Here is a 14,558-nt window from a genome sequence, read left to right on the forward strand (position 1 = left end):
AAGAAATGGAGGAGGGAACCCGTAAGGTTCTCCCCACTACACTCCCCAATTTGCTTTCAAGGAGCATTTGTTTTTTCTCATTGGAGAAATTCATCCACCATCACAGAAAGTGAAATTCAGTCTCCACTGCTGTTTCATCTCTGTTTAAACAGCACAGCAGTATGTAAGTTATTTCCAGATCGCAAGTAAAAGGATAAAAGACCCAACAAATCCTGAATTGCCACTCTTGTACTGTGTTTACTTGCGAAAGCATTTATTCCTGGCTTGTTTCACACATTTCCAACCAAGGCAAGGAAAATTATATGCTTCCCTAATTTTTCAAGCAGCTAACTCAAAGGAAGGAAGACCAAAATACTGTGAAGATCTTCTGCTACCTTTATAATATTCTCTCAAACTAGGGCATGTTCGTCATTCAGTATTGCTTACTATAAAAGGCACCATGTCTAATCCATTAGGCCAGGATCTGAAGACCTGCTTTTGTTATTCCCAGGGGACTACACCCACCCGATGGGATCTTCTCTCTTTGGAACAGCAGACTCATCCCCACTGTTCATGTGCTATTGCAAACACCTGCCTCCACTTCAGAAACAGTTTAATACAAGCATGTGGAGGAACTGCTGTTCCAAAAACTCATATCCAAAGCTGCCTTGGACACAATGAACTAGTTGCACGGGTTCTTTGCATCCCAGTCACAGATTTTTTTTAAAACACCATTCATAGCTGGCTAATGGCTGCTGGTTAATTTTGGTTTGCTCACCTTCTTCTTCTTGGCGGGCTGGTCCATCTTTGCTTGCAGGAAGTCAATGAGTTTTGTTTGCTGAGAAATAGTGCCCTCCATTTTCACTTTTTCATGGGAATAGAGGACCTTTGAAATAAAAAAAAAGAACAAATAGCAGGGAGAGAGAGAGACAGTGAAAGATACCGATTCAAAACACCAAAAAAGTCCCCATAGAACCAGCAGGGAATCCAGGGCAGAATTCCAAAAAACAACAGCTGTTGCTTTTCCCTCACCTGGATATTCTCTAGCTGGTACTCCAGGTCACTTCTTTCAGTCTTCAAAAGGTCTGCTCTATCCAAAGCCTCTTGTAGGCCTTGAGTCAGGCGAAATATATGATTTTTCTGCAAGTCCATTTGTTGCTGCAGCTTTGCTTGCTGTAGATGAGAAAGCAGATGCCAGAGATCCTTTAACCTATTCAATGCTATGTTTGGCTGCCAGAAACAGTTCTGTTACATACAGCGCTATTATGGTTGTTAACTGTATCCTCGAAATGTTTTGGGGTTCCTGCTCGGCTGGGTCTCAGATGTTCTATGCAGTATGCAGATGAGGTGGTAATATTTTGGACTGTACTTTTTCGCCACTTCACACAGCGAGTGTGAGTGGTGTAAGCTTGTTGAATGCTCCTCCATATAAAAAGCACAGCATGTCAGGAAGAGGCGAACACCGACAGTCGTGGATGTGTTAGTTCCCTCTTACCACCTCATTCTGCATGATGTGGAGAATGGCTCTCATTTTGGATGACTCTGTTGTGTTAAGAGAAGTCGAAAGCAGTGAAGTACACAACTGGTTGTGTCATTATCTAGTATCATGTAAGCCATATAAAAACTGAAGGGCTCATTAAAACTGCCAACAGGTGAATGCACAAGCTTCCCCTTTGCATATAACCCCAAGGGCTCAGACACGAACAGGAACTGATGGAACTAAGTTAGCCAAAATACTAGGAGATCTGTAAATTGATCTGCCCAGAGTTCGTAAACTGCAGCTGCGAGGGACCCTACTGGGATTAAGGCTATGGGGGAGGTGGGGGTTAACCCCCCCTCCACCACAGCTCCTCCAATCCAAACCACCTCCAATGGACTGTTATAAGCAGGGGGAGGCGGCTATGGCTGTTAGACTGTGAGTCACAGCCTGCAGCCCTGCTTGCCAAGAGACATGGCGGCCTAAGGGGTATCAGATCCTCACCAGTTTGCCTGGAGACTTTGCTGCCCAAACATGGGTAAGGTAGGGAGAGACTGTCTTGTCCCCCACTCCAGACTGTTTGCTTGTGGAGCCTGGTTTTGGGCTGCTGTGCCATGCCTGTGTGCCATAAATTGCCAAGAGGAGGGCTCTGGAGACCTTTGGCTTTGACTTACACGGCTACCTTTTTAGAAATTCTGCAGCCTCTGCCTTTTGTATTCTGTGTTTTGTTTATTTAAATAGTATTTTGGTATTTGTAAGCTGCTTTGGGTCCCTGTTGGGAAGAAAAGCAGGGTGGGTGCGCTAAATAAAAGCACATTTAAACCTTCAATACATAAATTGTAGTCTAATATTAATTAGCATTAAGTGCTTCAATAAATCTCTTAGTCTTAAAAATGCTATACAAATCCTCTTTCCTCCACCTTTCAATTAAAACATTGTAAACACATTTTTCTGTAATTTACCTACTAAACATAATGATATGTTCCAGTTATAGAACCTGGTAGTACTCCAGAACTCTTGAGCTTAACCTCGATCTGTTTTGAACAGATTTCCCTATTTTTCCAAAGCATCATTAATGACCTGAAGAAATATTAAAGCGGTTGCAAATTTGCAGTCTAACATTTATTAGCCTGACTTCACAGCACTATTTTGCAATTTCCTCATATCTTTCGATGAGGAAGAGGAAGGAGTTGGTTTTTATACCCTTATTTTCTCTATCTTTTAAGAAGAACCAAACTGGCCTACAATCTCCTTCCCTTCCTCTCTTCACAACAGACTTGTGAGGTAGGTGAGGCTGAGAGAGTTCTAAGAGAACTGTGACTAGCCCAAGGTCACCCAGCTGGCTTCATGTGGAGGAGTGGGGAAACCAACCCGATTTACCAGATTAGAGTCCGTCGCTCATGTGGAGGAGTGGGGAATCAAACCCGGTTCTCCAGATTACAGTCCACTGCTCTTAACCACTACACCACGCTGGCATCTCATGATGGATTGTGAATTACCTCTTCCAGAAGTCTCTGCTTGAGCTCACGTTCTGTCTCAAGCTTCTGCTGCAGACTACGAGCATTCATCTCTAGCATGGCATGCTTCTTCTCCAAGTCATTAAGCTAAATGGTTAGAATAAATACAAGGATGCATTAAAAAGAGTACAGATGTGAAATGCAACCATGTGAGATAAAGATGACTCCAAGTCAACTAATACAAATGCCTTTTCATTAAAGCTGCCTCTTATTAACTCCCCCACCCTCAGCTATCCCAAAATCTCTTTGTTCCTTACTGTCCCTTATGCCTAAACCTCCCTTTCAAAGGTTTCTCTTCTCTCTTCCTCCAAGCCTCTCCCCCCGTCCCTACCTTTGGGAAGCCTTAATCTTAACTAATTAATCCTCACCCCCAGCTGAACCAAGGCCTAACAACATACAGCTGCATCTGCATGTGAACGCCCCAACAGTGATGCACTTCATGCCATACAGGACAAAAGAAAGTGGCAACAAAAGCTCTGATTTTAAAGCTATTGTGTAAAAAACGCCCCTTTCAAAGGAAGCTATGAAACAATCATTCTGAAAATGAACTGGCAAAGATCAAGTTATTTCCATTCATTGCTGCTCATCTGAATTACTACCAAATTACGGTGAGTGCTTTAAAGGTTAAAACGTTACTGACCTTGTCAGAAAGACTCTCAGCCTTGAGTTTTTGCTCCTTTAATGCTTGCTGCAGAGCCAAGATCTCTGCCTTGTGTTCTTTAACGGCAAGTTCTACCACCTGACGTGATTCAGTAATACGCTGATCTGCTCGTACCCTACACAAAAAGGGAGAAATACATTTATTTTCTGGAACTGGCTTCTTCCAAGGATCCCAGGGTATCAGAGGAAATCAAGAGGGGAGCAAATTCAGACTGTTTTAAGAATGCCCATTATTCTTTGATGCCCCTCCCCATATTCCATGAATTAATTCACACCTGCTGTACTGAGAAAGTTCCAAGTCTCCACAGCAAGAATCTGGATTCAAATCTTATTGCCACATGGCGGTACAGGATAAGAAACCATGTTCAAATAAAACAGCTGGCAAATAAATCAGAATTGCTGTTCTTTGAATTCATGGCCCTTGCAGAGGAATAAAGGGGAATTGTAGGTTGACACAATCCATCGCACACTAGCAGACCGGGGCAGTGGGGAGCAGTGGTAAAACCCCTGAATAAACAGGCCAAACTGATACCACGGATCATCTGTGAGAGGTCAGCTTTGCTGGGACTAAAAAGAGCACGCCAGTTAACACAAGGGACAAGAGGAGTTGTAGAGGCAAAGCAGACAGGCCGAGGAGCTAAGAAATAGGCAAATGGAGGGAAGGAGTCTAAAAGAATAGTCAGCTGTGGACTATCCTACAGACCTGAAGGAAGAACAGGTAGTAGAGACAAATGTTTGAAGGAGGAAAAATAATCAGGGAATTGAGGGTGGAGACCAATGAGGGAGCAGAAAAAGCTCACACTGGGCCTAAAGAACAGGAACGGCTGTACTGTTGACTGAAAGGAGAGGAGGAAACAAAGGTGGTGGGCAGCAAAGGAGTCAGGGAGGAAGGAGGAAGCAGAGAACATTGGATTCACTGCGCATGCTTCTTCCCACTGGTGTCTGGAGGACATGTTGGAGGATTACTCATCCTGCTTGCACATTAGGGCCCTTCGAGTGGAAGAAGCCCCCTTCTCCCAATTCCAGGACAATAAAAACAACTAGACCTTGAACTGTTAACTGTTAAGTAAGAAGCGTTATTAAAGAATTCATTAGGAAAAGTAGAGAATAGAACAGAGAGAAAATCACAGGACTTGCTTTAAACTATGCTTCAGTGAAGTCCATGGAACCATACGAAAATCACACTGTCCCAAACAGAGGGGACCTCTGGGGGTCTTCAAGTCCTTTGTAAGGACAGACAGTAGGCCACTCTGGCAAATCTACCTGGGTAATGTGAAAGTACAGTCTTCTCAGTTTTCTTGGAATAGGGAGAGGAATACTCTGTCAGGAAAAGGGGGCATAATCGACTTCCCCCTTTTCCAAAGAGCAGGAGCCCACGTGGCAGAAGAGTTTGGCTCAAACTCTTCCTGGCTTGTGTGGTTCCTATGTGGATTATCAACTATTAAAGATTCTTGGGAATCTTTCCAGACTGAGGATCTTACCATGAAGGGCAATGCAAACTTTTGCTTTTTCTTCCTCTCAAAGTGAAATATACTGCACAAGTACGTGGGCATTCTAAATATTTACATTTTAATGTGGGCATTTTAATATTTAGTGCTATTTATGTGCTTGGTATTATTCTGATTGCATGAGCGCTTGTTTATTATTGTTACGGTCTTTGACCAGTAAGTGTATTTTTATTCTTTAACCAAACTCTCTCTGATTTCAATATATCCAGATCTCAGTACTCTCTTCCAAACTTGCTTAGGAACCTCATCCCTTTGTCCACACAATTCACTTAGAATTTGTGCGCCTGGTACAAAACATAGGCTTGTAGCTACTTTTAGAACACCAATGAATGGTGGTAGAAAAAAAAATATTTTTCATACTTTGCTTCCTTAAAGTGAACTTGGATAAGATTAGGAAACAGGCTTCATACACAAAGACAGGAGTCTAGCACATGCTTTTCTTCTCAACCACACAGGGCGACACCACCAAGAAATATAGGCAAAAGATTTGAGCAGGGGGTGTTACAGCCCAGAGATGGAGGAACAAAGGTTGCTTTCGATTCCTGGCTTGTCTACCACAGATTAGATCCATTACCAAAAGAATTAGCCAGCTATAGCCCCACATAATGGTGCTCCAAGGTGCATTTGATCTGCCTTTTTCTTTAAGCATAGACTTTCTAACTGATTTGGGAAACTTTTGCCAGCCAGCCCGTTGCTTGATATTGTGCTTCCTCAGGAGCCCGTGGTTCAGTATGTGTTAGGAGGGAAAGCAAAAGGGGGGAAATCATGCTGGAAGCTGTAGGCGTGCTTAGTCTCCCCCTGAAGTACTTCAGCACCATTGGCAAGCAGTATCCAAAAGGGTAGTGGGAAGTTGGTAGATGCATAGTCTCCCCCTGCAGTACTTCACCACCATTGGCAAGCAGTATCCAAAAGGGTAGTGGGAAGTTGGTAGATGCAGTATCTTGCCTGGGCACAGGCTTTTTCTGCAGTCACCAATATGGGCCTGCCCAACCCCTGGTGGAAACCTTGGGGAAACTCTCTAACAGCAAGGGACAGAGCCTAATCGGGATCCCACCAAAGAAGATGGAAGAAGAAGAGTTGGTTTTTATATGCCGATTTTCTCTACCTTCTAAGGAGAATCAAACTGGCTTACAATCTCCTTCCCTTCCTCTCCCCACAGCAGCAGCAGCAGAAGAAGCAGAAGCAGCAGCAGAAGAGTTGGTTTTTATATGCCAACTTTCTCTACCACTTAAGGGAGACTCAACCCAGCTTACAATCACCTTTCCTTCCCCTCCTCACAACAGACACCCTGTGAGGTAGGTGGGGCTGAGAGAGCTCTAACTGAGTTGTGACTTGCCCAAGGTCACCCAGCTGGCTTCATGTGTAGGAGTGGGGAAACAAATCCAGTTCACCAGATTAGCTTCCGCTGCTCATGTGGAGGAGTGGGGAAACAAACCCGGTTCTCCAGATCAGACTCCACCACTCCAAACCACCGCTCTTAACCACTACACCACGCTGGCTCTCCAAGGTAGGTGAGGCTGAGAGAGCTCTAAGAGAACTGTGACTAGCCCAAGGTCACTCAGCTGGCTTCATGTGTAGGAGCAGGGGAACCAACCCGGTTCACCAGATTAGAGTCCGCAGCTCATGTGGAGGAGCGGGGAATCAAACCCGACACTCCAGATTAGAGTCCACCGCTCTTAACCACTGCACCACTCTGGCAATCGAACAGTACCCCCAGTTCCACAGATCGGGGTTACGGCAATGAGTCAAGACCTTCTCCCACAGCCCCTACTTTTTTATTGCTTTCCCCCACACACACAGCTACCTTGCACGAAGCAAAAATCCATACCTGCTTTGTTTCTCTGTATCCAACATTCTCTGCAGCTCTCGAACCCGACATTCAAACTGAGTTTTCTCATCCCCCAGCACATTTCGCCATGCCTCCCACTGACGCTCCTTCTCCAGGAGTTCATCGTTCAGAGCCTCCAGGTCCATCACTTGCTCTTCCAGCATTGTGCAGGTTGTCTTTAAGGCCTCCATTGTCTAAAAACAAACCCCCCTTTAATCATTTTTTTTTCAAATTTCCACCTCAAAACCATTGTACCATTATAAAGTAAAACTCCCTCGCAGTCTTTATGATGTGTCTCTGAAAACTTATCACGCTTTGCCTTCCTAGATGCAGGGAGGAAAGAAAGGGGGGGGAGAGGAAGGAACACACAGTCCGAGCCTCTCCAAAAATAATACAAGAACACAGAAGACAGTTTGGCTGGTGGTACTCACTCGTGTCCTGGGCCAATAGGCAGCTAAAACAAAGGAAAAGGAAGGATCAGGGAAATTTGGGCCTATGGGATTCTTTGAGGTTGAACGAGAAAGGTATGCCATGGAAGCAACCAAACAGACAACTGAGCAATTGATACAAGACGATGATGATGGTCTTAACTCCTCGCTCGACAGAGAGCAACAACACTCCTCCTAGTAAGCATAGGTTAAGAAATAGATTTATCTATGGCAAGTGAAATCCGTGATGGAGTGCAGATTTCTCTAGTCTAAGAATCTCGTCCACTAGACCAGTGGACTGGTTGCCACTTGCCTTTCTGCTGATGAAAAAGGGAGCAGTGATGCCCATTGACTACCAAAAAGGTTATCCTGGGGACCACGGGACCTGCATGGACAAAAGCCATAGGGATGGGGGCTGTAGTAAGGAAGGTGAGGTGGTGTTCTCCTCTGTACTACTCCTGTAAGTAAGGAGGTGAGATTGAATAAAATGGCAAAGGGAAGAAGAGAAAAGTGGGTTTGTTTTCGTGGAGTTGAGAAGGACAGTTTCTGCAGGTTAGATTTTCCTAGTAAACCAAGGGAGAGATTATGTTGATTGTCCTGGGGCATGTGGACTGCATCTATCGCTTGAATCCTCTGAAGCCATACATTGTGAAGGCATGTTATTGTGTGAATGCACTCTCTATGGCAGGGGTCCCCAATGTGGTGCCCATGGGGCCCCTTAACACCTGCTAAACCTTTCTAGGCATCCACCGAGCGTTTTTAGAAAGTGCACAGGCCAGGTGGGCTTTTGCCCAGCTTGGCTTCTGATTGGCCACCACAGAACCAATTGGCTGTGCAGATTTTTTAGAAAGTTGCTTCAGCAACAGGTGCCAGAACAGCACAAGGATCTTCACTGTGTGACTGAAGGTAAGCTGTGTATATACAAGAAAATATTATTAAACAATATGTTCTTTTTAAAGGCCATCCTTTTAAGCAGAGCTTTTGTCTGAAATTTTGTAGGGTTACTATTAGTGTTACAAATAACCTCTGCGCACGTTTTCTTCAGATGCTCTTTTTATGAGGAAGCAAGATAATTTCCCCTCTCCCTAATCTAACAAAGGACAGCTCTGAGGAAGGGAAGTTGAGGAATCTCCTATGGGAAGGGTCAGCCCAGACGATGGAACAAGTAGCTAAATTCTGTGCTACAATATACAAGATTTGTTAGACAAAGCCAGGGCTTGGCAATTTAACCTAATCTGAGGTTTTTAGCTTATTTATTTATTTAAGAATTATATATCCCATACTTTTATATACTGCATCTTTTAATCCTACTTTGTAATTGATATGAATATTTTAATGGCTTTGTCGTATTAATAAATCTGATTCTGATTCTGACATATAGCTTCTCTCCCTGACACAGTGTTTGGCTGTGCCTCCTGTGGCAACCATTTTGTGGTTGGCTCCACCACCCTCTGCCAGAATTCCAAAGGTACCCACAGGCTCAAAAACGTCAGGGACCCCTGCTCTACGGTGTGGGAATACTTCAAATACTCATTACGTATCTGGTCACCCCCATCTCAAAAGGAGGTCAGAACTAAAAAAGACACACAGAAAATGGCAACAATCAAAGGACTGAGGCACTTTTCCTAAGGGAAAAGTTTGAAGTGCTTGAGCTTCTTTAATTTAGGGAAAAATTGACAAACGGTTTGAGAGACATTCTAAAGATTTTTTTTTAATTATTCATTTCTCCACCTCTTTTATTATAGCAGAACTTATTTCACCCAATGAAGCTGGCTGAAATGATGAAATAAAGCTCTTTCCTGCCCTCATTTCATAACTCAGCACCATAAGCTGCAGTTATGGTCTTTATCTTAGAGGGCTTTAAAAACAAGAGCAGGTCAAATTTACAGAGGATAATCCTGTTGACATCTATTCATCATGATAAACCAACCTTCCCTATACCAAGGCAGTATACCACTGAATACCAACTACTGGGGACAAGTAGTGAATACCCATCAACATCACTTCCTGTGTGTATGTGCTCAAAGGAATTGAGCTGGCCAACTCAGCTACAGCTGAAAGAACAACGTTGGGCTACATGTACCTTCGTAGGATCCAGCAAAGCAACTTTTAAAAGTTGTTTGCTTCTGCTTTGGCACACGTGTGCATTTGAGAGTGAGCAGGCACACACAAGGTTCTGCTTCAAATCATGGGTTGTGACAGAGGAGGGTGTAACTTTAAAGTCTGGATGACTACTTGGCTAGCTCCAAATTCCTAAAGCCAGAGAAACCCTTGTTGCCATGCGTAAATACCTTTGTGCTTGTCTCTCAAAGAAAAACATTCTACTCTTGTTTTTATCCTGTCTGCTCAGAGTGTCTTGAGTGCAGATGGGCATGCCCCCATATGCAATTTTCTGTCTCTGCCTAGGCAGTAAAATGTATGTTTTGGGAAGGTCTTATGGTGATCATCTCTTTCTGCCTACTTATCAGGCTTCAAAACAGATTTACATACTCTTTGTGACTGGCTAGTTCTTCCATCTTCTGCTTCATAAGACAAGTCCTAGGTGCCAGTTCCAACTGGACAAGTTTTTCATCCGGTAGATTATGACCTGGATAGCTCAGGCTAGCTCAATCTCATCAGATCTTGGAAGCTAATCAGGGTTGGCCCTGGTCAGAATTTGGATGAAAGACCACCAAGGAATACCAGGGTCGCTAGGCAGAAGCAGGAAATGGCAAACCACCTTTGAACGTCTCTTGCCTTGAAAACCCTACAGGGTTGCCCTAAAAAATGATTATTTAAATAGGAGTTGGTTCTACAGCCCGAAACTTCCATGTAAGGAACCAGCTTTCAGTTATAGGTTAAATAAGCAGGGTCTAAAACTTTGTTGTGTCTTACTTTTAGTATAAGACACCATGTAGCGCCTTCCATCTTGAAATCTGTTGAACAAAAATACTTTAACCAAATAAATATGAGATCTAAGACCTCATAGTAGGTAGAGAAAGATCGTATTTTTCTACTTGTGATGCCTTTTTAGGTGCTTTGGTTTTTACCCTTTAATATCACGTAAACTCTTGTTCTTTGTAATAAATTCAATTTAACTTTTTACTTTGGATTTTCTTACATATCTGCTCAGCTTTATATCACACCTACTGGTAATACTGAAGCTCCTTTGGCCCCTTTTATAAGAATAAGGCATTCCGATGCCCTCAATAAGCTGTTCTTCCAAAGCTTTTATAGGTTTTGAACCTTTGGGAGCTGGGGAGATATACCGAGGGTGTGGGACAGAAAGTCAGGCTAGAAATAATTTTGTATAGTCACGCATCTTCTCCACATGTAGGCAAACTCTCTTATGGTTAGATAAAACAATCATATTTTTTATCATGTCAGCCTTCGTTTGGACAAAAAAAACTTGAAAAGATTAATAATTCCTGAACGCTTACTTGTTTCTGACTTGTGAGCTGCATCTCCCTCTCTGTGATTTCACGGCGAAGATGGTCAACCTCGCTTCGCAGCTGGACCACCTCATCGCTTGCTCCTGAAGCCTCATCGAGCTGTTTCGACAGGAAGAAATTCTGGTTGTTCAGGTCAGCGTTGTCCTCACTCAGCTGGTTCAACTGCTCTTCCAAGTCTGTAATCACCTAAACAAATAAAACAGAAAAACAATTAAGCCACACTTTCTGAAAGAATCAATCTCTCTCTCTTTTAGTCACCCCAGAGCCAAACAAATGACTATTTGTAAAATTCATTAGGGGTCTTGTAGACTGGAGCATGCTTAAGATATACACTGGAAACCAATTCAGTCTTTAGCCTGAAGAACTGACACCTTCAGTTGAGCTGAACATGAATACAACCCATTGCAAAATCTTTTAATTTTCATGCAACATGGATTTGAGAGACCATTCTTGTGTGGCAACAGCAGTTAATGGTCCTCACTTTAGATCTGCTATGTCGTGGTTCAGTCATATGCAGAATTTGATTTTCCTTTCTAAACCTTGTTACCCTATCTAACAAAAGGACAAGCTAGCTTACGAAAGAGAACTTTCATAATAATGTCTACCAGAGAACTCTTTGAAGAGAGGTAACACTAAAGTGCATTATCTGGAATGCCTTTTACTTATAATGGTTTAAATCAACAAAAACCAATATGCTCCCAGGAAAAAGAGCTCTGATTTAGGAACAGCTGATTTGATTGAGCCAGAAAAGCTAGGGATAGCAAAATGAGATGTGTGAATAAATGTATTGCTGAAAAACAGATTATACAGGAAAAGCCAATATAAGCATTCGAAAATGAAAGACAAAAGAACAAAGTAGTATTTGCTTGTATGGAAACAGATGTGTCCATTACTTAAAGCAGTGTTGTGGCTATGGCAATGCTCCGTACCCCATAATAATACTTCCTGAACAGCCAAGGGATTATTTGCCATACTGATTGGTGGAAAACTTCACAAGAACTAGGAGAAAGAAGTCAAATAAAAGCATACAATTTTAAAATAGAAAACCACACTAATTCCATTATTTATTTAAGGAACTATTATCCTGCCGTTCCATGCACTCAGGACAGCTCACATAAAGATAAAAGATACTCTAATACAAAAATCATCAAAATAATAAATAATAATTTTAATATCTGATCACACAATCCTACAGTACACAGATGGAGCACTACCTATAGCTAGAGGAATGCTTTTACAAAGTTGTTTTAACACACTGCTCTTCAACTGGTAGGTTGAGACCCACCACTGACAGCAGGTGCATCATGGTTTGCAGGAATTTATGGCAAAAAGGGGAAAAGGTAAGGAGATACAGAAGAAGAACAAAAACCAATTTAAATGTTACAAAGTATTAAGTGGTTTCAATGTTACTGGTAAAAGGTAAGTCTCCAATCTGAAAAGACTGAATGCTGAGGTTCTTACTTATTACTGTACTTAACAATGCAGATGTAATGACTCCTTTATGCAATGGAGTAATCAGGGTAAGAAAGGGCAGGGGGACAGAGGACTGCTTGCATTCCTCATAAACATATAAAAATTGAGAAGTAATTTCTAGCAATTGGAGGAAAACAATAACATTTATTTTTTTGCTGCAAGTACAAAGCTTTTTCTTCTGCTTCTCCTAGATTTATACCAATTGCTTCTGGGTCTCAAAGGCTAACTAAGCAGTTGATTGAAAATGGCTCCCCTCCTGGGTAAAGGGGATTTCTGTTAGCGCCAACTCACTTGCTGATTCACATCATAATTTTGAAATTACCAGCCAAGAATATTTTTTTGCAGCATGACTGGCAGTCGAAAAGACTATAGCAAATTAAGCACTTGCTTCCCTGGATTTTTTTTTAAATGCATGTTCCTTTATGCACAGACCCAGATTTTATTCAGTTCAAAAATAGCTTAGACTAAAAACACGAATCTAGGTCCTTGGTAGACACATCTAATTTGGCCCCAAGTTAAAAAAGGGATAGTGAACATCGAAAGCAGCAAGGTTTTTTGTTTTGCTTTTTAAAAAGCCACTCTCTGAACACCAGAACTCTGGATCATCCAGGAAAAATGATAGGCGGTAGGCGTAAGGCATCCAAAAAGAAGCATTTCCTAACACAGTGCATAATTAGCTTATGGAATTCATTACAAGATGTTGTCATGGTGACTAGATAAGAAGATAGGTCTATCAATGGCTAGCAGTCGTTACTAAAATGAGAACTTTTATATTCAAAGCCACCATACCTCTGATTAGTGGATGCTGAGGACAAACACAGCAACCGACGACCAACACCACTGCGTCCTGCTTCTTGGATGAATCTGTCTTGTCGCTACCAGCGAGCAGCACTAGACTAAATGAATTTTTTCATTTGATCCACCAGGACAGCTTTTTGATAACAAATCCCTACTTGATCATTTAACCTATCATAACGTACATAACTATTAAGTGTAATTTTCTAGTTAGGGCTATCTCTCTTAGTGGGAAGCCTTTCAGTGGTAAATAATCAAGTAATTACAGCTGAGAAAAGACCATGCAGAGAGATATGAAGGAAGTGGGGGAATAGTAGACAGTTAAAAGAAAGAACCTGCCTCAGAAACCAAAGAGGAAACATTCTAGATCATAGGTGATGGAACTGGGTTCACATTTTGGGGATTATCAGATTTTAAACCTACAAAAATGTCTTTGGGCTGGTTATTTTTGTAATGCAACATTTTATTTTAAAAAACTTACCAGTAGGACAATGTAGTGCCCTGTGAAAAACTTTAGGGTAAATGGTGTGGAAACTCTTCCCAGGGAAGCTACCAGGGGTCTTCCTTACATAGTTTTAAAAGATGTTCTTTCACTCATGGCACTGGCTCCTTACTGTCATCAGTGGCTGCAGTGCTTCTTTTTCTAATATTTTGATACTTCACTGGGTGTTTAAGTTTATTGATTTTAGATTTCTTTTACGCTTTCTCATTCATATTGCTGACAGCGCTGGCAGAAGGACAGGCTATCAGGTTATAAAAGTAAAATAAGTGCCAGCCAGTTACATACAGGGCCCAAGGCACATTGTAGACATGGTTCTCAAAAGAATCACCCTCACTATACCCCCACGGCATCCCTAAAGGAAGTGGCTCTATCACGCCTCGCCACAATAATATAGAAAAGTATTAGACATCAAGTAGAAGTATTTAAAAGAGCACCCAAGCCACCATGCAGCTACTTCCAAACCGAATGGGGCTTTGGATTTTTACCCTTCTACAGCAGCTTCCCATAAAGTGCAAACAACCCAAGGAGTTTCAAAAGCAGTTTGAAACCAGAAAAAACAGAATTCCTTTGAAGGAACCCCCCAACTGCTCAGGCATTCTTGAAGTAGCTCTTTGGCTCTTAGCCAAAGACTGATAAATCCTTTATCACTTGGACAAAATGACAGCTTCACCTTCATGGGAAGTGACCATCTCAGTGGAAACCTATCTCAAACTAACTGATGTTAGGCCCAATCCTCCAGAAATAAACAAAACCAAAGATTCTATTGCATTGTATGATCATGTGGTATAAAGTTATGACTTTGTACCAGGGCAGGTGAAAGGGAGTGAAGATGTTCTTCTGAGCTGAATAATAAAAACTGATAGCTTAAATGATATAAATTCAAGATTGTAGAGGAGCATGTTTAAATGACTATAGAAAATGAAAGACATGCATATTGGGTTGGATCTTATGCCAAGGAAG

The 14,558-nt window shown here is 42.1% G+C and overlaps 1 protein-coding gene across 1 annotated transcript in view; it reads right to left on the reverse strand.

Moving 5' to 3' along the window:
- CIT (citron rho-interacting serine/threonine kinase) overlaps nucleotides 1-14,558 on the reverse strand; it is a 114,245-nt gene that overhangs the window by 26,554 nt on the left and 73,133 nt on the right. Inside the window, exons 24-29 of the mRNA XM_056858944.1 lie at nucleotides 10,817-11,014; nucleotides 6,970-7,163; nucleotides 3,614-3,749; nucleotides 2,956-3,060; nucleotides 1,012-1,152; nucleotides 758-865 (exon numbers count right to left, since the gene is read on the reverse strand). Of these exons, the coding sequence (XP_056714922.1) occupies nucleotides 758-865; nucleotides 1,012-1,152; nucleotides 2,956-3,060; nucleotides 3,614-3,749; nucleotides 6,970-7,163; nucleotides 10,817-11,014 (882 nt within the window). The remainder of the gene's footprint in view (nucleotides 1-757; nucleotides 866-1,011; nucleotides 1,153-2,955; nucleotides 3,061-3,613; nucleotides 3,750-6,969; nucleotides 7,164-10,816; nucleotides 11,015-14,558) is intronic.

The sequence above is a fragment of the Euleptes europaea genome, chromosome 13 (assembly GCF_029931775.1).
Source record: "Euleptes europaea isolate rEulEur1 chromosome 13, rEulEur1.hap1, whole genome shotgun sequence".
In the NCBI taxonomy this organism is placed as follows: domain Eukaryota; kingdom Metazoa; phylum Chordata; class Lepidosauria; order Squamata; family Sphaerodactylidae; genus Euleptes; species Euleptes europaea.